The sequence below is a fragment of the Tyto alba genome, unplaced genomic scaffold (assembly GCF_018691265.1).
Source record: "Tyto alba isolate M040663 unplaced genomic scaffold, T.alba_DEE_v4.0 Super-Scaffold_40, whole genome shotgun sequence".
NCBI classification, from domain to species: domain Eukaryota; kingdom Metazoa; phylum Chordata; class Aves; order Strigiformes; family Tytonidae; genus Tyto; species Tyto alba.
This window is the reverse complement of record NW_024881316.1, coordinates 50,713,681-50,736,751: the sequence shown is the minus strand read 5'-3', so window position 1 is coordinate 50,736,751 and position 23,071 is coordinate 50,713,681. Positions and strand designations below refer to the sequence as shown.

Genomic DNA, 23,071 nt, shown 5'->3' with positions numbered 1-23,071 from the left:
TTTGTAATAATGGGTTTGTAATAAGAGAGAGACTTAACGTTAACCACTGCACAGAAGAATTTTAAGCAATCTACACTTCGTGAAGCCTGACTACTGGCAAGTGCTGAAAAGCTTTCGGTTAGATATGCTTTATAGCAGGCACATTGCTGCAACCACAACAATTAAGATTCCAAGACCTTTTTCATTCTAACTCCTTACACATGCCCTTTTGAAAAGGAAAAAGCCCAGCAGAAATGACCACATTTTTAACTCAAAATGGCAATAGCTTAACAATGATTAGCATTCCTGGTTTTGGAAGAAAAATAAGAGTTAGATTAAATTAACGTGAGTCTGAACACTGTCCCTCGCACGCATCTGATTTTCCATTCACATCTCCGAACACGGGTAAGCTTGCCCAGCACCCCAGCCCCCTCCAGAACATCACTCAGCAGCCTCCGAGCCTCAGAAAAATCACAAAGTGCAGAATCAAGGTCCGTGCTGACAGCCCCCTCCCGGGGCGGCACTGAGGCAGCAGGAACCCCCCGCGCATTCTGCCCGCTGCTCTCTGCGAGGCGCAGCTCTGGGCCGTCACGGAGAGCAAAGGCACCGTCAGACCAGGCTTTTGGCTGCAGGGGAGCTGGAGAAGGAGGGTCACGGGGGGGGGGGGCCCACCACTCCTGATAAATCCATCACCAAAAGAAGCAGCTGCATCCTGGGGAGAATCCATCGCTGTGTTGGGCAGGCTGGGTCAGCTACAGCGTACAGGTATTTTCTCACTGAAGAGGGTATCTAAGCGTAGTGGGCAGGAGACAGCGCAGAGCTTAGCGGCATTCTGCGGCTTGTGCTGGGGTACTGCAAAAATCGTGGAGGTATGAGTGTCACCTTCATAGAGCAAAAGATGCATTAAAATATAAAACCTAGCGTAGGTAATCCTGATCTGTAAAACTCACATAAACACAAGCTCTGTGGCTCAAGAAAAAAGCATTAAGCTCGTATCCACTGTCCTAGTACCCTCCCGGCTGAACGTGCTGCTCTATTTGCAAACGGCAGACTGCACTTGTCCCCTAGAGCAGAGCCATCGTGGCAGTGCTGGCTCATTATTCAAAGAAAGCAGAATTTAAGTTATGTCGACACGTACCTTTACCTCTCGTTTCCGAAGGGCTTGCCTTTTACTGAATTCAGCTCCTCTGGGAAAGCTGGAGGTAACTATGGACGAGCTAAATTCTTTGTAAACTTTGTCAGTATAATACCTACTGAATGTTTGTGTAGCAATTAGTGCTCATTCCAAGCAGCCGTAGCATGATAATTTACAGCTGAGCAGCAGCGCAGGTGGCAAGCAGCAGAAGCATGACAGCACTACTGACAGGACAGGAAAAGAAATCATAAACCGAGTGTATATATACTTGTATCTTAAAAATGTATTTTGTGTTGGCCTCGGGTAAGGTGCAAAATGGTTTGGTGTGTCCCTCTGCTTCCCGATCCCAGCCAGCAACGTTCCCGGTTGCACGTAACCGGACCTGCACCATCTGAATCTGCACCACCACCACCAGCCCACCTCCCCTCGCTTTCCTGGGAAGCAACTGGCACCTCTGGAACAGCGCTGCGCCCGCACCCGTGCCCACGTCACGGGCAGGGATTGACTCGAAGGCCACTCACCCACTGGAAACACTGAGAAAGCTGCGTGCTGAGCTGGGGATCGACTGGGCTGAGCTGGGGATCCCCTGGGCTGAGCTGGGGATCCCCTGGGCTGACCTGGGGATCGACTGGGCTGACCTGGGGATCGACTGGGCTGAGCTGGGGATCGACTGGGCTGAGCTGGGGATTGACTGGGCTGAGCTGGGGATCCCCTGGGCTGAGCTGGGGATCCCCTGGGCTGAGCTGGGGATCGACTGGGCTGAGCTGGGGATCAACTGGGCTGAACTGGGGATCACCTGGGCTGAGCTGGGGAACGACTGGGCTGAGCTGGGGATCGACTGGGCTGAGCTGGGGATCAACTGGGCTGAACTGGGGATCACCTGGGCTGAGCTGGGGAACGACTGGGCTGAGCTGGGGATCGACTGGGCTCAGCCAGGGATCGTCTGGATGATCTGGGGATCTCCTGGGCTGAGCTGGGGATCGACTGGGCTGAGCTGGGGATCACCTGGGCTGAGCTGGGGATCGACTGGGCTGAGCTGGGGATCGACTGGGCTGAACTGGGGATCACCTGGGCTGAGCTGGGGATCGACTGGGCTGAGCTGGGGATCAACTGGGCTGAACTGGGAATCACCTGGGCTGAGCTGGGGAACGACTGGGCTGAGCTGGGGATCAACTGGGCTCAGCCAGGGATCGTCTGGATGATCTGGGGATCTCCTGGGCTGAGCTGGGGATCGCCGTCTCCCCGCGCCCAGGCGGCTTCTCGCCTCTCCCCATCGCACCCCAAGGCTGCTGACTCGTCTCCTTCCCTCTCCCCACCTCTTCCAGGGATCACACACTGTCATTCTATATTGTTTTCAGATGTTTAAATGTACATAATCCTTAACCTCTGCACTTCTGGTGTTTTGAAGTTTAAGTGTAGGCACACTGTGTTTTGGAAGGCTAATAGATACCCCTGGTGAGCACTGAATTAAAACTGTTCTGAGGCATTTCACTTCTTTGGACGAGACAAAGCCCTGCAATATCTCTGTTCATCACAGCCCAGCCCCATCCTTCGTCATCAGCCCTGGCTGTTTTCTGAACACCATCTCACCAGACCCACTGCACCACAGAACCGCGACACAGCTCTTGGTCACCAGCCACCGCGATACAGCTCCCAAGGACACTCCTTATCACCTGTCTTGATTAGAGCAATTTCTCCTCTCTAGCCTTATAAACGCAGCTCTGACCTTCTCTTTTTTTTTTTTTTTTTTCCCCAGTGAATCCCTTGTATGTCAAAAGGCAATTCTGGAGTAACCCAAGCCAATCATGAGTTTGGACAGAATTTGATAAATAATTTTAAGCAAAATAAAAATCACAAAAACTTAGGAATCGCTTCTCCGTGTTGCTCCAGCCATACTGCTCGTGAACGTCATGTGGATGTTTAGTCTCCTGTGGAAGTAGTTCCATCTAACACGTTTGGATATACTCTTTAAATTAAAGAAAATCAGAATAGCTCTATGGCTTGGTAATGAACTTACTAGAACTGTGATGTGGAAAGCACCTCTGGAGGTCTCCAGTCCACCCCTCTCCTCCGAGGGGGATCAAACAGATGACATAGCAGATGTTTTCCTAAACTGCTGTTAGAGAGCGTACTGCTGGGCTGCGTACCCTGGTCTGGAACGCCGCCGCAGAGCTGAACAAACCTCTAGACCTACGGCTTCCACCACTCACCCGAAACCTCCAGGGAGAACTGAATCTGGTGCTTGTCCTCCCCGCGCCCGGGCAGACGCCGAGTCCGCTCACCGAGCCCCTGCCCGCGGGGACGGCCGAGAGGGCTCTGCCAAAGCAGAAGACTCTCCTTCTCCTCTCAGCTGCTTCTGGACTCGCCACGTGGCTGCAGCCTTCTCAGCATCTGCCGTCCAAAAGTCAGGACGCGGCATCAGGGGGAAGCCACCGCGACTGGGTCACTGTCTGAGCCGTCCTAGCCACGGCGCTCCTCCTCCTCCAAACCCCAATCACATTAGCATCTCCTTTTTGTGGGAACTTGGTTGATTTGCATTCAGCTCTTCATCCACTGCAATTCCCCAGACGCTCTTCAGCGATAGGCCCATCTAGTTGGTCATTCTCTACTTCTTATTCATGCATTTTATTTTCTTTTCTGTCGCTTGAAGCCGTCTTTATTAGTTTCATCTTATTGATCTACAGGACCATTCTGAATTAGAGGCTTGCCCTCTGGAGAATCACGCAATCACAGACCGGTTTGGGTGGGAAGGGACCTTAAACCCCCCCCCAGTGCCCCCCCCTGCCCCGGGCAGGGCCCCCTTCCCCCAGCCCAGGGGGCTCCCAGCCCCGTCCAACCTGGCCTTGAACCCTTCCAGGGAGGGGGCAGCCACAGCTGCTCTGGGCACCCTGGGCCAGCGCCTCACCCCCCGCACAGGGAACAATTTCTGCCTTAGATCTCACCTAAATCTGCCCTCTGGCAGTTTAAAGCCATTACCCTTGTCCTAAAGCCATTGCCTTGTCCTACCCCCAGCACCCCCCTTGCTCAGTGTCAGTGTGACATTTATGTACGCCCGTTCCCTATTTCATCATTCGAGCTGCCAAGACATAAACTGAGTAACGCTGAACTGGGAACAGACCCTGTGGGATCCCACCTGACATGTGCTCCCTCTCTGGTAGGAAAATATTGATATTTTCTTTCTCTGACTGCAGTCTTTCCACTGGTGTTGCACCCACATAACAGCAGTTTCAGCCAGTCCACATTTACCTAGTTTATTTATGAAAATACCATATGGAATACTGTCAAAAGCTTTATGAGTCAATACATTTTAAATTAGTGCTTCCCCCTCCTTCATGAGGCCACCCACCCAGGCAGAACCACCCAATTTCCATTCTTTGACACGATTTGTTCTCCACAAAGATATGTCAGCTATTTTTATTCCCTACCCCTCTCCGTGGGTACGGACTGATTGTTTCATAATGTGTTCAGGAATCTGAAGGTATCCCTTTGACTTTCAGACACGTATTTCAGCAAAAATACTTCTTTATATATCCTGAGAGCAGAAAACCAGCAATGTCGTCTCTTGACACCACAATGCCACCCCCTCTCCTCTCTCTTTTTTTTTTTTTTTTTTTTTTTTTTTTCCAGGAGTAAAGTACAAGAGCCTTGGTTCCTTGCCCGTACAGAACAAGGCCCGTGGGCAGCGGTGCCTGCCCAGCTGCAGGGTGGTGGGCTGTTGGGGACAGGGACGCTTCGGGGTGGTTCTGCTGCAGATGCAGCCACAGCTGTATTTGTGCCTCTCGGAGACTGCCTCCAAAACCTGGGAAAGTTTGTTGATGAAAAAACACCTTTAGGAAGTTACTTCCTATTTATCCTGCACCTTGAGCCTCCCCTACATCTTCCAAGAAAGTTTTCAAACGTCTCCCAGAATCACGCCTGGTCTTTAACGTAGCCTGAATTCAGGCAGTGGTCAAACACACTGCGGAGGGCTTGTTTTGTTCTGCTTTTTTAAAAAAAATGACCATATGTCCCTGGTAGAGGAACTCAGAACTATACTATGACCACAGAATCTTTTAGTTTTCAGAAGATGGTATCAAGGACAAAACACGTCCCCCCCCCCAGTTACCCACGTGCTGGAACTGAGTTCTTCAAAGCAGCATTAAAATGCAATTTTGTAGTATATTTCCCACACTTTTCAAATAACAACAGCCACCATATGCAAAACCAGGTTGCACCACGCAAAGCAATAGTCAAAAGATAGCAAGAAATAATGTTAACCATGCTCCTCCTGAGGGAGGAAGGGAAGCAATATTAAGCAGGAAGAGGAAAAGGAGGTCAGAGGAATCTGCAGGGAGCTGCAGGAGGCTCCTCCTCGTCCTGCTTCTCTTGGGGGTGACGGCTGACGGTTTGGGTCTGGGTGCTCAAACCGTGCCCGGGGCGCGAACGCGTACCTGCACGCCAGTGAGAACGGGCCTTGAAAGGGTTGTTGCCTCCTGCCCCCAATTTCACACACTAAGACTTGGCTCTGCAGCTTTGTAAGCAACTCAATAAATTACTAAGGTGTTTAAATGGTGCTTTTGGTGTCTTAAAAATTAATTTCTGTTCTGAAAATCTACCAGGAGAGCCAAGTAAAACAGACAATTTATTTTAAATCCTGTAATTTACAGCAAGAAATCCCTGCAAAAGTCTGTTATTCTGGCTCACAACTTTGTAAATCTTCACCAAATTGCTGCTTCTCTGGCTCCTGAGGAGGGAAAAAGCTTCTGAGAGAAGTGCCAGGCTATAATCTAGAGGGGTCTCTTGTTTTCTGTCACATTACTTTCCCCCATGATTGATTTAAATAGATGTTAAGGTCAAAAAGGATAATTACCACCATTCTCTTGCATAATACAGACAATGAAATTTAGCACAGTAATTTCTGAATCAAAGCCATGCCTCCAACTGACCTGCAGCACTCTGTTCAGACAGTGATGTAATCTGCCTTAAAGATTTAAAGTCATGGGGAAACTACCACATTCCCTGAACACTCTAAACAATCTTTTAATTTCTTCAGACCCCCACCTCCAGCTATCATACGCAGGAAAGACGATGGGGCATGTATCCAAGCTGAAAATCACACAATATTATTATGCAGGGAAATGCAATGCAGTCCAACAGCAGCAGCATACTGGATGGTCATCATTAAACCAGAGACTACGGGCCCAAACCATGATCTGGGAACACCTGGACTTGAAGCAGATACAGGACAGGGAGGAATGAAGAGCCTGCAAAGTGGCTGCAGAAGGACAGCAGTGATAAAAACTGTTTGAGTATGTATGCTGCTGTTAAATTACTTTAAAAAAAAAATCAAAATCTTAATCAGGAAATTTATACCAAACACATGGAAGAACAGGTGGAAGTGTTAAAACAGATGACTTGAACAAAAATGAAAGTATCAGCATCCTAGTGTCACCAGCAGGTCGAGGAAGGGGATCCTTCCCCTCTGCTCAGTGCCACCCCGGGAGTGCTGGGACCTGGACATACTGGAGAGGGTCCGGTGAGGGGCCACCAGCCACCGAAGGACTGGAGCATCTCTGCTGTGGGGAGAGGCGGGGGGAGCTGGGGCTGGAGCAGAGGAGGCTCCGGGGGGTTGAATCCACGTCTGTAAATACCTGCCGGGAGGGAGCCAAGGGGACGGAGCCAGGCTCTTCCAGTGGTGCCCAGTGCCAGGACCAGAGGCCACGGGCACAAAATCAGACATTCCACCTGAATACAAACCACACTTTTTTACTGTGAGGGTGGCCCAACACTGGCAGGGGTTGCCCAGAGAGGCTGCAGAGTCTCTGCCTGCGGACACGGTCCTGGGCAACCTCCTCTGGCCAACGCTGCCTGAGCAGGACCTGCTTGGTCCCTTCCAACCTCAACAAGTCTGTCACTCCCATGACTTTGTGATATAACCACCGAGGTGAACTAGGCCAACAAATCTCAGAGCAGACAAAGAGCAGGTAGCTAGGAAAAAACCCCAAAAGTGTAGGGGAAATGGAGTGAAAAAGAACTGAAGAAGAAACTAAGTGTTTGAATGTGATGAGAAAGGTGATAGAGAGCAAATCCAGATCCTCAGCGTGCAGAGCTCCGGATCTGCTCTGCCTGCAGGATGCTGCTGAGGGACAGTCGTGCTCCCCATCCCCTTCCCTTCTGGCAGAGTGTTTTTATCAGCACTGCTCTGTTGGACCCAACAGTCCTGCGGCCGTGCTGGATTGCAATAAAGTTATTGGAAAACTCATCAAGAACCAGAGGGAGGAACGAATGAGAAATATTACTTCAGCGGCAGCATTTAAGATAAACTGAAGCAGCACTGCTGGAGAAAGGAAAAAACGGCAGGAGCGGTGAAAGCAGGCGGTGTGAGGAGTGCTGTCAAGGCAGACCCACGCTTCACACCACGGGGAGGCTGGCAGGCACCATCGAGGCAGCGCCAGGATGAAGCAGAGCTCTCTGTCCTGCCCGCAGCCCCCGGAGCGCGGTACCTGCACCCCCCGGCCGCCCGCGCGCCTGCGGCAGGAGAGAAACACCTTTCTCACCTAGGTCCCAACACGAAGATTTCTTTGAGATTTGATTCACGTATTTTCCTCTTGATCTTGAATCTCACAGCCGCTTACGAGTTGTCCATAGCTATCCCAGCTATTCCCCTTGCCGATGCTTTCTGACCATTTTTTCCTCCCCACCAAACTCTCCGTGCTCTCACATAACGCATCCTCCTCACAACCCACATCCCACAGACTCGCAATTGCACCCAAAGGATTTTAAACTGCAGGTTAAAAACAAATACCTATAGGCATCTAGTACTGAAACACAGATTTTCTGTTTGAAACTGTTAGACTGATTCATTATGCTGACCTTGTCCTCACCCTTCCTTCCTCCTTGCTGTCCCTTTCATCTTGTTGTAAAGTATTGTCACATCGTCACTGAGCAAGGTTACTGTGAGATGGGACCTTCCTTGTCTCTAAGCAAAGAGATATTTTTTAACCCTTTTCTAGGAACAAAGTCTATTTTGGTAATATGAAGGCATATATCAGGTATTCTGGTGCAAACATGCCTGACCACCCCAGCTATATCTATAACAGCAATCCAGACAAAGCCAGCTGCCACAATCCACCCAGGCTCATGCTGTAGAACTCTCTTCCACCAAACCTTTTTGTGGCTGAAACTATGGCTAAAATGGAACTAGGATCTCTAGAGGTCACACAGGTCTAAGCAGCAGAATGTAAGAAAACAAATATACTCCACCTGTGTCAAAGAAAAATGGCAGAGCGGACAATAACAGTAGTTTGAGATGCTTTCAGGTGGAATTGGTGACTGGGCAGCTAGAAGTAAATGTCAGAGAGATGAATGTGGACGTGGGAACAAAGGAGAAAAAAGGCACATTGGAAATTGTCAGAAGATAAATTAAGCTAGCCAAGCAAATAAAAATCACTCTGGGTTACAGAACTTAAAAAACCCAAGCAACAGCATCAATGACATAGATGTGAAAAACATCAACGCAGAGCTGAAGGCAGAGGAAAGTTTCTGGAGGTGTGATCAAAAAGCTAGAAACTACCCAGTTATGCATAAGTTTGCAAACCCAGAGAGGGACAGAACTCGGGGGAGTAATCAAAGGTACTGGAGACAGCAAAGTTAAACAAGGGCAAAGAAAAATACAGGCAGGAGGAGTATGAGGAACTAGGAAGAGCGGATAATCAGTGACATTAGGAGCAGAAGACTGAAAAAAAAAATCCAAGTTAGAGTTAGTGGAAGTAAAACCACTCAGATAGGAAAAAGAAGGCTTTTGACTATTGTCTTGGCAGGTGACATCATATTCCTTTCAACTTCAGTTCTTAGGTTGCAAATAATTTCCTTTTTAGGATGAAAGAACATTTTTCACCCAGCCAAATGCAATGTCTATAGTTTCCAGGCTCCTTAGCTATAGAAATCAGAAAAAAAAAAAGAATGCAATATTTTGCTGTATTATAGATAGCAAATATGGTGACTGTTTTTATAGGCTAGGTTGATGAAAATGACTTCTATTTTAAAGACCCTTAGTGCAAGGGAGAAATTCTAGCCTCCCTGAACTGGAGGTTTCTTAATATGAGCTGGCCACCTGCCCTCCGTCTCGGAGTGGACATCTGATTCAGGCCGGTTCTGCCACACTCCAGAACAGTTTATTTGTCCACGGAAGTTCGCAGGGAGCAGACTGCAGCCAGCTTAGGAGGAAATGGTGCCACTGTAGACAACTGAGCAGTTGAGATGATGGTCACCCTCACATGCCTATAGGACCCATAATGGCAACAGAGATGTACACAAGCCTTTTAGGAAAAAAAACAACAAATGATCTATCCATCCATCTTTTCACATACTATATATTGCCAAGTCTGAAATACAATGCATTTAAATTCTAACACGGATCTGCAATGTAGAAGATGCTGCACAGCCTACAGACTGACCGCGGCTGCTGAGAAACCAAATGATGTAGAAGGGCATTTAAAGAGGGAAACACATGTCATCAACCTAATTGAGGGCAGGTTGTCTTTGGAAACAGAATTACTGAAAGAAGAATAGTGTACACTGACCACAACAGAAAGAAAAAAAAAATAATCTATTCCTGAAGTAGTTTAAAATAAATTAGCTAAAGCAAATAGCATTTAATGGGTTTGGCCTAGACCTACAGAAGAGACAAATTATCTCCATTTATTTAGAAAGGCTCGCTGGCTGTAAAGATCAGAGAAACACTGTGTTTTGTTGTATCATAGGTAATAATTAGAAGCAGGGGTGCATTAAAATTTCCCCTTTGTAAATCTCTCAGTGAGTGTAGGGAACATCTGTCTCCCACATCGGATGCAACGCTATCAAACGTAAACAGGCCACTGAACCAATCTGCTTTTTTCATTTGGAAACTTACATTTTGCAAGATGGGAAATATCAAAATCGTAATGTCTCATATGTAAATGTGAAAAAATTCCACAGCTGAGCGTGGCCACAGCTACGCTTCTGTTCCCAGAACTCTCTGCTTACTAGAAAAAACTTTTTCTGACCTCATTCTGTCTACAGCATTTTAGAGACGACGGAAAGCTCCCTGACTCATGCAAAATATAGTTATTGAAATGGCGGGATCTGAAGAGTTCATTGCCCCTCTGGATATTTCCCCACTGAAAGCAGAGGATGAGGAGGCTGCAAACGATAGATGTTCCTCTGAGCGATGTGTGTGGACTGAAGAGGAGCATTGACATGGGCCCTTTGGTTTGTTTGTTTTGCGCTTTTGAGTTCATGAAAAAAGTGAGCTCGGGCACTAAAATCCTGTTCTTTCAGCTCAGTCTTATTCCCAACAAAACAGTTGTCACAGGGAGGTTATTTTCATGTTTTTAACAGCAGGAAATCACAAAAAGAGGTTTCCATCCTGCCCTGCTGCTGAACGGTGGCGATCACAGTGTCCTGGAAAAGCAAGAAACTCCGCGGTGCCGCTGGCCCCCGTCCTGCCCTTTGGCTCCCCGTCTGCGATGCACGGAGGCAGCCAGCACAACCATCACAGAGTCATCGAGTCACGGTCCAGTTTGGGTGGGAAGGGACCTCAAATCCCCCGCAGGGCCCCCCCCTGCCCCGGGCAGGGCCCCCTTCCCCCAGCCCAGGGGGCTCCCAGCCCCGTCCAACCTGGCCTTGAACCCTTCCAGGGAGGGGGCACCCACAGCTGCTCTGGGCACCCTGGGCCAGCGCCTCACCCCCCGCACAGGGAACAATTTCTGCCTCAGATCTCCTCTAAATCTGCCCTTTTTCAGTGCAAAACCGTCCCCCCTTTTCCTACCCCCACACCCTGACCCACAGTCCCCCCCCCTTCCCTGTCCCCCCTTTAAGCCCTGGGAGGCCGCTCGAAGGTCCCCCCGGAGCCTTCTCTTCTCCAGGCTGAACCCCCCCAACTCTCTCAGCCCGGCCCCCCAGGGGAGCTGCTCCAGCCCCCCCAGCATCTCCGTGGCCTCCTCTGGCCCCGCTCGAGCAGCTCCGGGTCCTTCTGCTGTTGGGGGCCCCCGAGCTGGCCCCAGCACTGCAGGGGGGGCTCCCCAGAGCGGAGCAGAGGGGGACAATCCCCCCCCCCCCCCCCAGCCCTGCTGCCCCCAGCCTTCCTCCCCAGGGAGGCCCTGGGCTGAGCACAGCCTCCTCTGCCTCCGGGAGCCAAGTCGGTGCCGCGGTTTCTCGAGGCCAGAGCTGCCAAGCCCAAGCTAGAGCAGCCCCTCGTTCTCCCCCAGCAAGAGTCACCGATTTCAGCCTCTCTTCCACAGGTGACAACAGATTTTCTGGATGCACCCGGCTCTACTTTTTTTTGTGGAGGTCAGCATGGAGGAGCGGTGGCACACAGCCGAGCTCGGCAGTAGCTCCGGACACGGAGACGCCCGGGGACGAAGCAGAAAACCTGTGTGCCTCCCTGAGAGACCCAGACCCTCCGTGGGCACATCTGCAACAAGCAGATTGAAGCTGGAAGGAGGCCAGTTTTCACAAATAATGTAGCGCAAATGAGAATTATGACTAAATTCCTCCCCTTGATAAAAACATTACTAGGAAGCAGATGAAAAAGGCTTTTCAGACTGTGTGGACTAATCAGTATGGACTTCCACCGTGGTTCTGTGCTAGCTGTATCTAGCTATATGCAGCCAGACAGCTATATCTAGCTATATCTGTATCTGTGGGCAGCCCCATGAACAGCACCTTCCGCACAGTATGGGGATGCAATTAAAAAATTGCAGCAGCAGTTCTCTTTCCCAACAAAATCATGTACAGGTATCCATTTACTACTCTTTCCAACTTTGCCTTCAAATAAATCGATCCCTATTTGCTCCATTTTGGGGGGAAAGAAAAAAAAGCAAACAAAAAACATGTTACTCTTAGATTAGGCTACTGGTGGAAGCTGGAATATATTAGCATGAAGGAAGAAAGTTTGATGAAGGTATAAACAAGCGTAAAACACTCTTCAGAATGGCAAGGATTTAGGCAGGATACCACCTTTTGCTCATACTGCAATACCACTATCACAGAAATAAACCGCATTTCTAGCAAATGCTATTGTGCTTCACTGATGCCCTTTCATTTTTTCCAGCACTGAGGACATTCAAGGACAGGTTGAGCCCTATCCTTCCTGTTTTCAGTATGAATTTTCTGTCCACAGACAGACAATCATGTAACTTATAACATTTTCATCCATCATTTATTCCAGGTATATAAAATACAGTCAATTTTAGGAACAAATTCTGCTTTCAAAAAGAAGCCAAGCCACTAAAAAGTGGCCAGTTTGAACAGCTTCGGCACATTAAAATGCAGATCCAAACCCCATTCAGCTCACACAAAGCCACCTCAGCGACCCTGCTATCTTTATTTCATGCTGCCAAGATGTGACAGTGCCTCCAGCTAGGGAAACGAGGCCCTTAATTTTAGTCAGTGATGATCTTTTACGTCATGGATTAACCTAGAGCAATACTAACTGCAATAAATCTTGGGGAAAACACTGTAATCAGACATATGTGAACTGACAAAATAGAAATATAAGAAATTTTCAAAGGGGGAAAAACCCGTTTCTCCCGCCTTACCTCGCTCTGTTATTAACTGCTGACACCTGTATATTTTCCAGGTTTAAAGACATGGAGGATACAAAGACAACATAGTCAAGTGATTCTGTGGCCCTGACAAACTACATGATAGATGAACTAATAATGCTTCAATGTATTCAGTGGCTCAGTCAGTGCACTAAAAGTCTCAAAATACTCAGAAATATTATACCATATATGGATGGGCCTGTGCTGAGGCAAATACAGAGCCTCTTTCAAGCTGAGGCAAGAGCCAAATATTTTAGCTTTTGTGCTTACTACTAACTCCACAGCCTCTGTAACCATCCAGTTTGACTGGCCGTGTGCAGAAGCTATGCAGAAGTTAGTGGACCTTGAAATGCCCTTCTGTGCAGGGCTAAAAAACCCACTACTACTGGATATATTTCCATGTATAAATATGTGTAACCTAGCAATCAAACCCCATCCCTACCTTCCTTAATAAACAAAACAGATAATGCTCCTTTAGCACTTAGTGTCTCTAGTTATTTCTATAGCTCTCTTTTAATTAACTTTGCAGTGTTTCCGTATTTTTTTTGAAATATGTATTCTTGACCAGAGCCAAAGTTTTAGCAGTATCAAGTAAAACCTGGAAAGCAGCATTTCTCTGGTATGTGTGGACACGGCCTGATTAAGATAATCTGTGCTTCTTTAGAAGTACTTTTCAGTGTAGTTCAACTCAGCAATGTGCACAGGCAAGCCTTGCAGAGACGGGGCCAGCCTGGATCACACAGATGCTTTAATGTGAAATGCCTTTCACTAATCCCTCCTTGCAGAACCGCAGCTGAACTAACAGAGGAGCTCTGATCAAGACCTCTATTTCTCATTATTGTGTGATTAAAACCAAACCAACCCTGATTAGACTTGGACAGGTGTACGTAGTCACCACAGCTAGATATTTTGCAGAGAACAAAGGCACTGAGCAGAGTCTGAACGACAATACCTTTCCAGAGATGTGTTTGGATCCCACTGCAAGCCTCAGGCACATCCCCAGGGGCTTGTTGAATGGTTATGGAGAAGTATGTGTCCTGCAAGCTGAGAGCCCGAGGAGCTGGAATGATGGAGGCAAACATTACTACCTGAACCTGAGGCAGCCTGTCCGTTCCCCCCAGGTCCAGGAAAGGATAAATACACCATTCCTTCTTCGGAATAAGCACGGATAGAAAGAAGCAGCCTCCTCCCATGAACTCTTGCAGAAGCTGCTAGATGAAGGAACCTTTCGTAACAGGATCCTTGAAGAGGGATGAGCCAGGACCTTGGGAAGAGGTGGGTGCTGAGCCAGGAATGGTGACCACAGATGATGACATCTACCACGTTATCTCTTGCCTGGAAGTTCTCATGGTGCCTGACTAAAGATGATGCTTGAAAGTAAGATGATTGCTGGCTTTCTAAAGATTTGTTCTGGCCTGGTCTAGTGCCATTTCACCTTTCTGCAGATGCCTTGCCTCTCAGGAAGAGCAAACTGTAGATGAAGGATGACACAATGAACATTTTGCAGAATCAGGTAGTTTCTCTGGTGTTTACTCCAGCTTCTTTTCTTAGGCTTTCCTGGGGATGGTGTCTGTAAAATACATGTGCTATAGGGGTCTTCATCCTGAGTTACCTCAGTGTAGCCTTTGAATCGCTGAGGCAATGGCTTATGCATCAGAGTACAGGAAAGTTCTGTGATTTTAAATGAGAAATCACCTACAGTTACTTGCATGTTTTTCAGAATACGAGCTGCTTGCACTCAACTGGCACGTTGTTCGGTAATAACCGTGACCAAGGATCGTCCCTAATGGCTGAAATAGCCTATCTTGACATTTTTGTTGCCATCTGGTCTTCTTGATGATCTCTCTCAGCTCCCTTCTACAGATGTGTGAGGCCTGCGTTAGCAAATGATAACTGAATCTCACGAGGAACTTTTTAAGTGAGTCCTGGTAGTTGACAATTTCGGGGTGTGTAGAGGCAGACGACACGCAATATGTCCAAGCAGGTCTGATTTATCAAAGTCTGTATTTATAAATTATTTTTGGTCTACCTGATCTTGTCTTGGACAACAGAGAGCAACAGAGACCTTGCTCCTTTATAAATAAAAAAACGCTCCAAGCCAAAGGGTGTTGCTGATTCTAAAGCCCCATTGCTGATTCTATCATGTGCTCATTAGTCTAAATACTAACCTTGGTAGCACTGTTGAAAAGCTATTTATGTTTCCCTTGATCCCTGTAGTTTCTATATCCAGTATTTCTGGGATTCTTGTGATCAAATCCAGATCTATGCATATCCTTGCCCACATCACAGAAGAGGAAGATTTCTTTAGTTGTATGCCTTTGGGACAGTCTCGGCTTGTAAGAAGTATGTGGATCCCTGCAATTCACACAGGCAGAAGAATACAGATCTGGAAAATCAAAATGGTCTCAGATTTGACTATTACGTGCAATTCTGGACATCCCACATCCCAAAGAAATGTTAAAAGGAGAAGAGTACTGATAAGGACAACGAGTCGAGTTACAGGTTACCTTCTGTGCAAGGAAGAATTAAGTAGACAAGGACTCTTAGCCTAGAAGCAGGTGGGATCTAAACAATCTTCAATGGCACGGAGAAGGAGAACAGGTGAATGTTCCAATAAAAATGGAAGAGTTGTCTTAAACAGATCATAATTGAATTGTAGGACTCACTTGTGGATGCTGGATTTATGAAGCAGTGGTCGCTATGTATACTGCAGATGAGGAAGTAAACTGATGAGCGCTGCAGGATGGGAGCAAGTGCTAAAACCAAGAGCAAAATTTGTCTTACGGACATGACTCAATGACTTACCGCTTATAATCTGACCTAAGCATCTGCTATGTGTCATCGTGGGTGACAGGATACAGTATCAGCATGAATTCTTGTACCCTTAAAACCTTGACAATGTAGAGGTTTTGTCATAATCTAATTACTGTTACCTTCAACACTACTTTACCTACTAATACCTACTTACCCTAAGCTGTTGATTTTGTTTCCCTTCATTATCCCATATAAAAGTGCTGTTCCACTATTCCTTATCTCAACAGTGAGGTCATAAGGTCTGTGTGGCCAAGAAAACAAGTAGAAGGGTCAGACAGTAACAGCCAGCTCTCCTCTTATTTTGGATTAGTGCTTGATATGGTATTTTCCTAGCATTTTCCGTGGCATCCCCCTGCTCAAATGAAGGGACTGGGTAGGCTAGGCTCTGCCCACAGAGGAACAGAAGCACAGCTGGCAGATGATGATGTGAAAGACATATCCTGAATGAGTTTCTGGATGTTGACATGAAAAAAAAAAAAAAAAGTTTTCTTAGGTAAAAGTACCTTAGGATCAATGCTGTTACTTGGCAATAAAGCCAGTACTGGTAGCTTCTCATTTGCTCTTTTAGGAATAAAGACTTTGTTCCTGTGTGCTTGAACTAACAGGCAACTGAAAACCGTATCTGTGGAGGATTGCTTCACGTCCTCCATCGGAGACCGTCCTCCAGAACATTCAGTGCTAAGCTTGTATTTTGCACAAGTTTGACTCCTGATATTTTGCAAAGCAAGAAACCCTGAGATGCTTACTGTGGATAAAGTTTGCTGCCCTCTTCTTCCAGATCAGACATGATTTTTATAGATAACACAGTAGACACGATCTGAGAAAGAAAGAAATCTCCAAATGGAAAGAAGCAAAGGAATGAATAGTTCCTCAGACCTCGTTATTCCACGAGACAAAAAGGCACCTATCGCACCCACTGACCAGCACAGAAACTCATCAGGTACTGGGAAGAGGTGAGACGGTGGTGAGCCAGAACGCAACAGGATGGCATCAGGAAGCTCCCCCTACCAGAGAGGTGAGGTGGTCTTGATGAGTGTGGAATGAAGAGATTTTTAAAATGTGAATTATCCGGTTTGGATGAAGAAAACAGGAAAAGGTGGTTAAACAAAGAAGTAGAAACTAAGGAACCGGGTGATCACTACCCACATTAACTGTTGTTCTGGAGTCAGAACCACCAGAGGGTTGTACATTCCATTCTGTAAGACCTTTTACACAAGATAATGAAGGGGCTGCAGGAGACCCTGGCAGACACTGACACTCAGGAAATGTTCCAAGCTTGTGCATCCACAGGACGTGCGTGTCTAAAGCAGGATCTTCTCTGATGGAGATTTGAAGGCGATTGTTGTCTGCGCTATGGCGAACAAACTTGGGCCCCAAACACAAGTTAAAAGCAGAGACAATGCAAAAGACCTTGCCCACAAAGTTGCTTCCAACACAATAAATGAGATGTTATGGGTCATGCTGGTTAGGGACTGCCTACAGGAATCCTCTGTAATGCACTGGCTTTGGGAGTTGTCTGCTCTCTCAGCCTCTTTGCTTCTCATTCAGCAAAAGGTGTATGGCAGAGAATCGTAGAACAGCCCAGGTCGGAAGGGACCTCACAAGATCACCTGGTTCAACCTTTCATGGGAAAGGGAGCCTAGATAAGATTATCTAACACCTTGCCCAAGTACATCTTGAAAACCTCCAGTGATGGGGACTTGACTACAACTCATATGCAAAGTCATACAGTACATTGCATGTTGTGTAGCGTTTGTAGACACTACATGGAATGATTTACAGATAGAGCTTAAAATAATTTTATCATAGCCAGTTCAAACCTGCATAGATAGCTAGCTTACATTGTCAAGGAAAGTACGTGGATCTCTGCTTAGTCCTGCGTGAAGGACTGCTGCTGAAATGAGGGATCTGGCTTGCCTCCTGTGTACCACCTTGTCACTAAAATAGTGACAGTTTGGCTTCTCATTCCCTGCAGGGAACATTTATTCATTCACAGTTTTGGACAAGTGAAGTCGCCAGTGAAACACCTTGCTAGTCTCCCTAACATACCTTAACAAGAAAGAAAAACACAAATACATTTTGTGATTCAGCTAGTTTTTAGAATGTTTACATACGTACATCCATACAATGATTTACATATATATAACTAAGTAAATGTAAACCCAAATTCAACTTAAACCTAAATGCCTCTAGTTGACACGGGCAACTCGGAAGAACTCTGGCAGCTCGGCTTTGTGTGGTGTGGAGAACAACTGTGAACAGCGGCAACGAGTGTACTCGTTATGCGGAATGTCTCCGGCAGAGCAGAACCACTCTCCTTTGTAAGCAGAGGAGCCTATGGTACAACAAAACCAGCCTTTCTCAGAACAGCTTTGGAAGTAATGCACTATTTAAAAAGAAAAGCAAAAATCTATTTAGCGCTCTTTAGATATTTCTTCAGTCACACCCATGTAATAATGTCTACTCCAATAACAGAAAATCACTCTTCAGAGAGAACAAAATGAAGCACTGCAAACAATTGTTATTATTATGAATGCTGCATACACACTCCGAAGTGGCAACGTTGTCTGAAATATATCAGAAGAGTCCTAGGGATACAAAATCCATACTTTGTGGTTTTTTACCTCTCACAGTAATAAACACCAATATTGCAGGACACACATACCTTTTTGTTGGCGTAGGGGCTCCAGAGGACATGTGGGTCACCATGGTGTCATTCATGTTAGTCAGAGGCCGAGGAGGACTAGAATAGAAATATTTATTCCAGTTAGTGATCGAAAAACCAAAAGGGAAACAAAAGCAACACCAGGGAAAAGGACTTCACTGTGCCCTGTGACAACATCAGGTCAAAGAGCAGCAGCAGAAATTTGTTTGCACAGATACTTGAAGAGCTTGGTCTACTCTAATTATTTTTCACAATTCATGTGTTACACTAAAATGAAGATAAAACTAACGTTTGTGATCACATAACTGACCTCTGGCATTGTCTCGTAGTTCAAGCAAATGTAGGAACCATTCAAATTAGGGCAATTATTTGAAACGTTTAAAGAAATTAAGCAAAGATTTACTATAAGAAGCGTTTATACAACAACCACATAGACCATCTGTTTGGGGTTTATTTTAATAAGTTAAAGTTAGTTGTAAAAAACCAAATGGATATAGCCTCGTGTTCCTTACTGCCCTATAAAATACAACCATGGACTGACGCTCCCGTGATTTGCACTTTTAAGCCCTGGAAGTTGCCCAGTGCTGCCCTGCCACGGCCACCCAGGCTGCGGTGAGGACACGAGGAGCCCACACGGGACGTCCCCAGACCGCTCTGCCGGGAAATTCAGGCCCCTGGGAGAGAAGAACCACAGCAGCTGCTATCACAGAATCAATATTTGCCTGCGTTTACCCTCCAGTGATATCCAAATACATCCATCATCCTTTAAGACGAGACTTGCCCAAACGCGCAGGGCTGTCAGTGCACAGATAAAAGCTCAATTTGCACATTAGACGGCGCAGGGCTCGTGCAGATCGTAACGGGGAGAAGCGCTGCGCTTTCTCGGAACGTGGATTAAAATCTTCACGGGTTTGTATCTGCCATCATCTCAGCCTTCCCTTTCAGTTAGATTTATCGCAGATAACACCGATATTAATTCCTGCCAACTTCAGTTTTCTGCAGCAGGAGGGTGCTTTTCCCCTCCCAGCCGTCCCAGTGCAGAAACAGGGAGCTCGCCCCTCTGCCCCGTGTGTGACCCCCAGGGACCGCCGCACGACCCATCAGCCTATTGCAATCAACAACTTTCAGAGCCCAGTAATCCAGAGAATCAAACAACCGCTAATAAAAAAAGCACCTGGATGTCAAACATATAAAATCAGAAAGAATATAGTCCCTGCATGTCTTACTGCGTTCCTTGAATCGCTGCGAAAGCACCTCAGTTCCCAGTCCTTGCTCGGCACAGATTTGCCCAGAAATAATCATGCTGCACGTTTTAATGTTAATGTTGCTCTAAATATAACATTATACCAAGAAACGGTTTGGTCATAAGATATTTACTGAATGTGCTCCTTTGGAAAAGGAACTTCTTGCTGTACAAAAAAGCAGAAATAGGATTGTAAAGCACTGGAAAGCTGACAGACGTGCCACACTGCAGTGCATTTGGAAGCCATTAATTTTGCTAGTGGACGTACAAATACATCCTGTGGGAAAGGGCAGTTCATTAACCGTGCTTCCCCTCTGCCCCTTCATCTCCCTACTTACTTCTTCCTGACCGGAGGCGAGGAATGCTCTGTCCGCACCTACACATCAAATCTCTCCTTTTTTCCTAAAGATTCGCTTATCAGCTTTGCGTTCTCCTGCCACGCACACCATAAAACCATACGGGCAGCTGTGGGAGAAACAGCTGCAACAAGCAGCAGCTTTTGCAACCAAAACTGGATTTTTCAGCAACAAACTTGTTTCACGGTTTCCGTGAGCCCTGGCTGGGTTTTCCCTTTTGCGAGGGACAAGCGGTTTCCTTCCGCACCGTGCCCTGAGAGGCCACAAGCGCCACCTCAGGATTCCTCATACCTTTTGGGTAAGTGAATTTATCCCCGGCTGCGCGGGGGGGTGGAGGGGAGAGACCCGCGAGGACGGCGCACCCGCGCGCACTGTCCACGGGCCGTACCCGGCAGCACGGGGCTGCACGGAATTCGTCTTACCCGAAGTAACAAACTGTACCCAAGGGCACATTCGTCCCACAGAAGCTCACCTACCGGGGCCTACTACTCTGAGCGAAGGGCACTTCTTCATTTTATTACAATATTGCTTCTGTACGACTCTTCTAATAAGAAAGAGGATGTCATTCACCTTTTGCAGTCTGGTTTGAGTGTCATTATGAGGCATTTCCACAAGTTCATTCCAGTTCTGTCAATACCACTGTCCTCAATTTTCCAGCTAAATCCTTGCTAACGGTGATAAAAGCAAGGAAAGAAAATTAAATACATACATCTGGTTAAAAGATTTCTAATAGCACGATTTTGTGTTCTTTATTAGGGACAATAAAGCCTTTCCCAGTCCAGAGAATTTCCCGAGGCCAGGAATATTTTTTCAAAAAACTGTAACTCCGTCAAGATGGCACTATATTTTCCTGTTTAATGGTGACAGAAAAATTGTGCTGTTCGTGAAAGCAGGAGGATGCTGTAACCATGCACACAACACCACTGGAGCAATAAGAGCTGCTTTTATGAGCCTGGGACTTTCAGTGCAGGTCAAGCTTGCTTCACCAAAACTTCTAGTTTAAAAGGAACATAACCGAATTCCCCTTCCGAGATGTTCATCATAGCTGGCATCTGCTACAGCCTATCAACATAACAGAAAAAAGAAGACAAATATTCTTGAATCAGCTACCGAGGAGAGATTTTTCTGCCTTGATAATCTCACCAGAAAATGTAACTACCCAGACACCTGAGACAGGAGAAATCCCCAAACCATCACTGGCAGAGAAACTCAGAAGATGCACTCGGAAGTAACTCCTCTCCCGCCCACAATCCAGTTGAGATATTAAAACAACTAAGTGGTTTCAGTGTATATCAAGGACATCTTACAGCTTACAATCTTCTTTCAAAACTTCTCTTTTGTTAGGCTAAACTTTTCAGGTTTAACTTATTTGGTATTTAAGGTGTATTTAATCAGCATAGGGTGCTCTTGGGAAGAAAAGTGTCTAAAAATAAACACTGAAATAAGAGAAATCTTTCAGATACCTGGGAGCTGGGACAAACGTGGCAGCCATAGAAGCTGAGAAATCAAACTCCTTAAATTCTCTTTTTTCACGGTGCTTAGAAAAAGTGACATTAGCCAAGCAGCGGGGAGGTCAGAGATCAGCCTGTGCCAGAAGGCATAAATCAAGGCACCGGCAATCTTTATCTTGACAATTGTCCTGGGGAGCAGCAGCTAACGGCGGGGGTGCTCCGTTGCCAGGGATATGTAGAAGACAACTCCCAGCTTTGGGTACGTCTGTTCTCGTGGTCTCCTTGGCTTTGGCTGATGCAGGCGCTAGCGAGGGACTCTACGCCTCCAGGTACCGAAGCATCGTGCGGCAGATGCGATCATCAGAACACCAATAGATAATAGAGGTTTGTGGAGGGCTTGAAAACAGGGATCATGAGAGCCCTCTGCATTCAGCACAGATTTGTGAAGGAAGGAATAAAGACTTGAAAGAACAATGCTGGTATGCCATCACTTAGGAGCCATCTTAAACAACCTACTCACCCACATGCTCGTTTTCTTACACACATGTCATAAAGTTAATTCTGGAACTAAAATACCTTAAATGGTCCTTATAGAAGGTATCACGAGTTTGAGCTTTCCAGCCCTAGCACTTGTTTACCTTCCTTTATTTTTTCAAAATATATTTATGTACGAGTATTACCTCTGTCTCCTCTGTCATCACCAACTGCCTCTCTAAGTGTCCAGTTTTGGCTACGACTGGAAACAAGATACTGGACTAGGCAGATTTTTGGCCTAACCCTGGCTGGATGATATGCTGTTCTTAGATTTCCCCATCATCTTCCTAAACATGTCAACAAGCTTCTATGGGTAATTGCCATAATTCTAATAAAATCAGCAAAGGTCTTGACTTCTCTCTATTTACTATTATTAGCTACTGTCTCCTACCTGTAGTAAAGCCTATGAGATCCAGATGTAACAGAAGTTGCTGTCACATCTATTCTCAGTAATCTTGTCTAAAAATGAGAGATAAGAAATAGATTAGTCACTGCTATTTTGTGTCAACAGTTTTCCTAAGTAGGAAGATCAAGCTTTACGCATTCTGAATAAAAGCACAATTAAGTTTAGGTCTAATTACTTGCTTGTCTTCTTTCAGCCTTGGTTGATGAAGGTCCAGAACAAAACCAGGACAATTCTGAGACTTCAGAAGTCTAAAACCTCAGTAAATAAAATGAACTAAATCTTGAGGCTTTTTGCTGTGCTGGACAATCACCCTGTAAAGGGACCTTTACAAAAAGGCAACAGTAAATAAGATTTACCAAACTGCCTTCCACTCTAAACAGTTCTATCTGAGATTGCTGACGTGCAGCAAAGTAACATTATTTATTGGCTTCCATCAGAGCACAGAGACTTGGAAAATGCAAAGCTTAGGAAAAGCAAGCAATACTTGAGGGTTAAGAGCTGTCACAGCAGCCGATTAAGAAAAAAAACCAAAAAACAAAACAAAACAAAAAAAAAAACAAACAAACAAAAAAAACATAAAAAAAAAAGAATAATAAATAAATACATAAATAAAAGAAATAATGCTCTGTCACTCAGATCTGGAACTGATAACTCTGAAGGTGAAGACTGACACCTGAAATTCCAAAATTTGAAAAATTTCACTGGCCCTGAGTAAGGACAATCAGGCAGGGGCTGCAGGGTCCCCAGCCAGGTAAGGATTTCAAGCAGCGTATATTAAAAGTGTATCCATGTCAAAAGTGTATCTGATAACATTTCCTGCCTTTTTTCAGTGCTTTGTGTGAATATCACGTATTAAAAAAAAAGACAGTATTTTTCAGGTGCACTGATAAGCACTGTAATAAACGTCAGTATCTGCTTAATTAC

General features: G+C 46.2%; 1 protein-coding gene across 11 annotated transcripts in view; it reads right to left on the bottom strand.

The window, feature by feature from the left end:
* Positions 1-23,071, bottom strand: part of DTNB (dystrobrevin beta) — a 212,810-nt gene that overhangs the window by 93,060 nt on the left and 96,679 nt on the right. For all 11 annotated transcript variants that reach the window (XM_042803206.1, XM_042803209.1, XM_042803210.1 and 8 more), the window contains one exon: positions 18,158-18,235. In XM_042803206.1, coding sequence (XP_042659140.1) covers positions 18,158-18,235 — 78 coding nt within the window. The remainder of the gene's footprint in view (positions 1-18,157; positions 18,236-23,071) is intronic.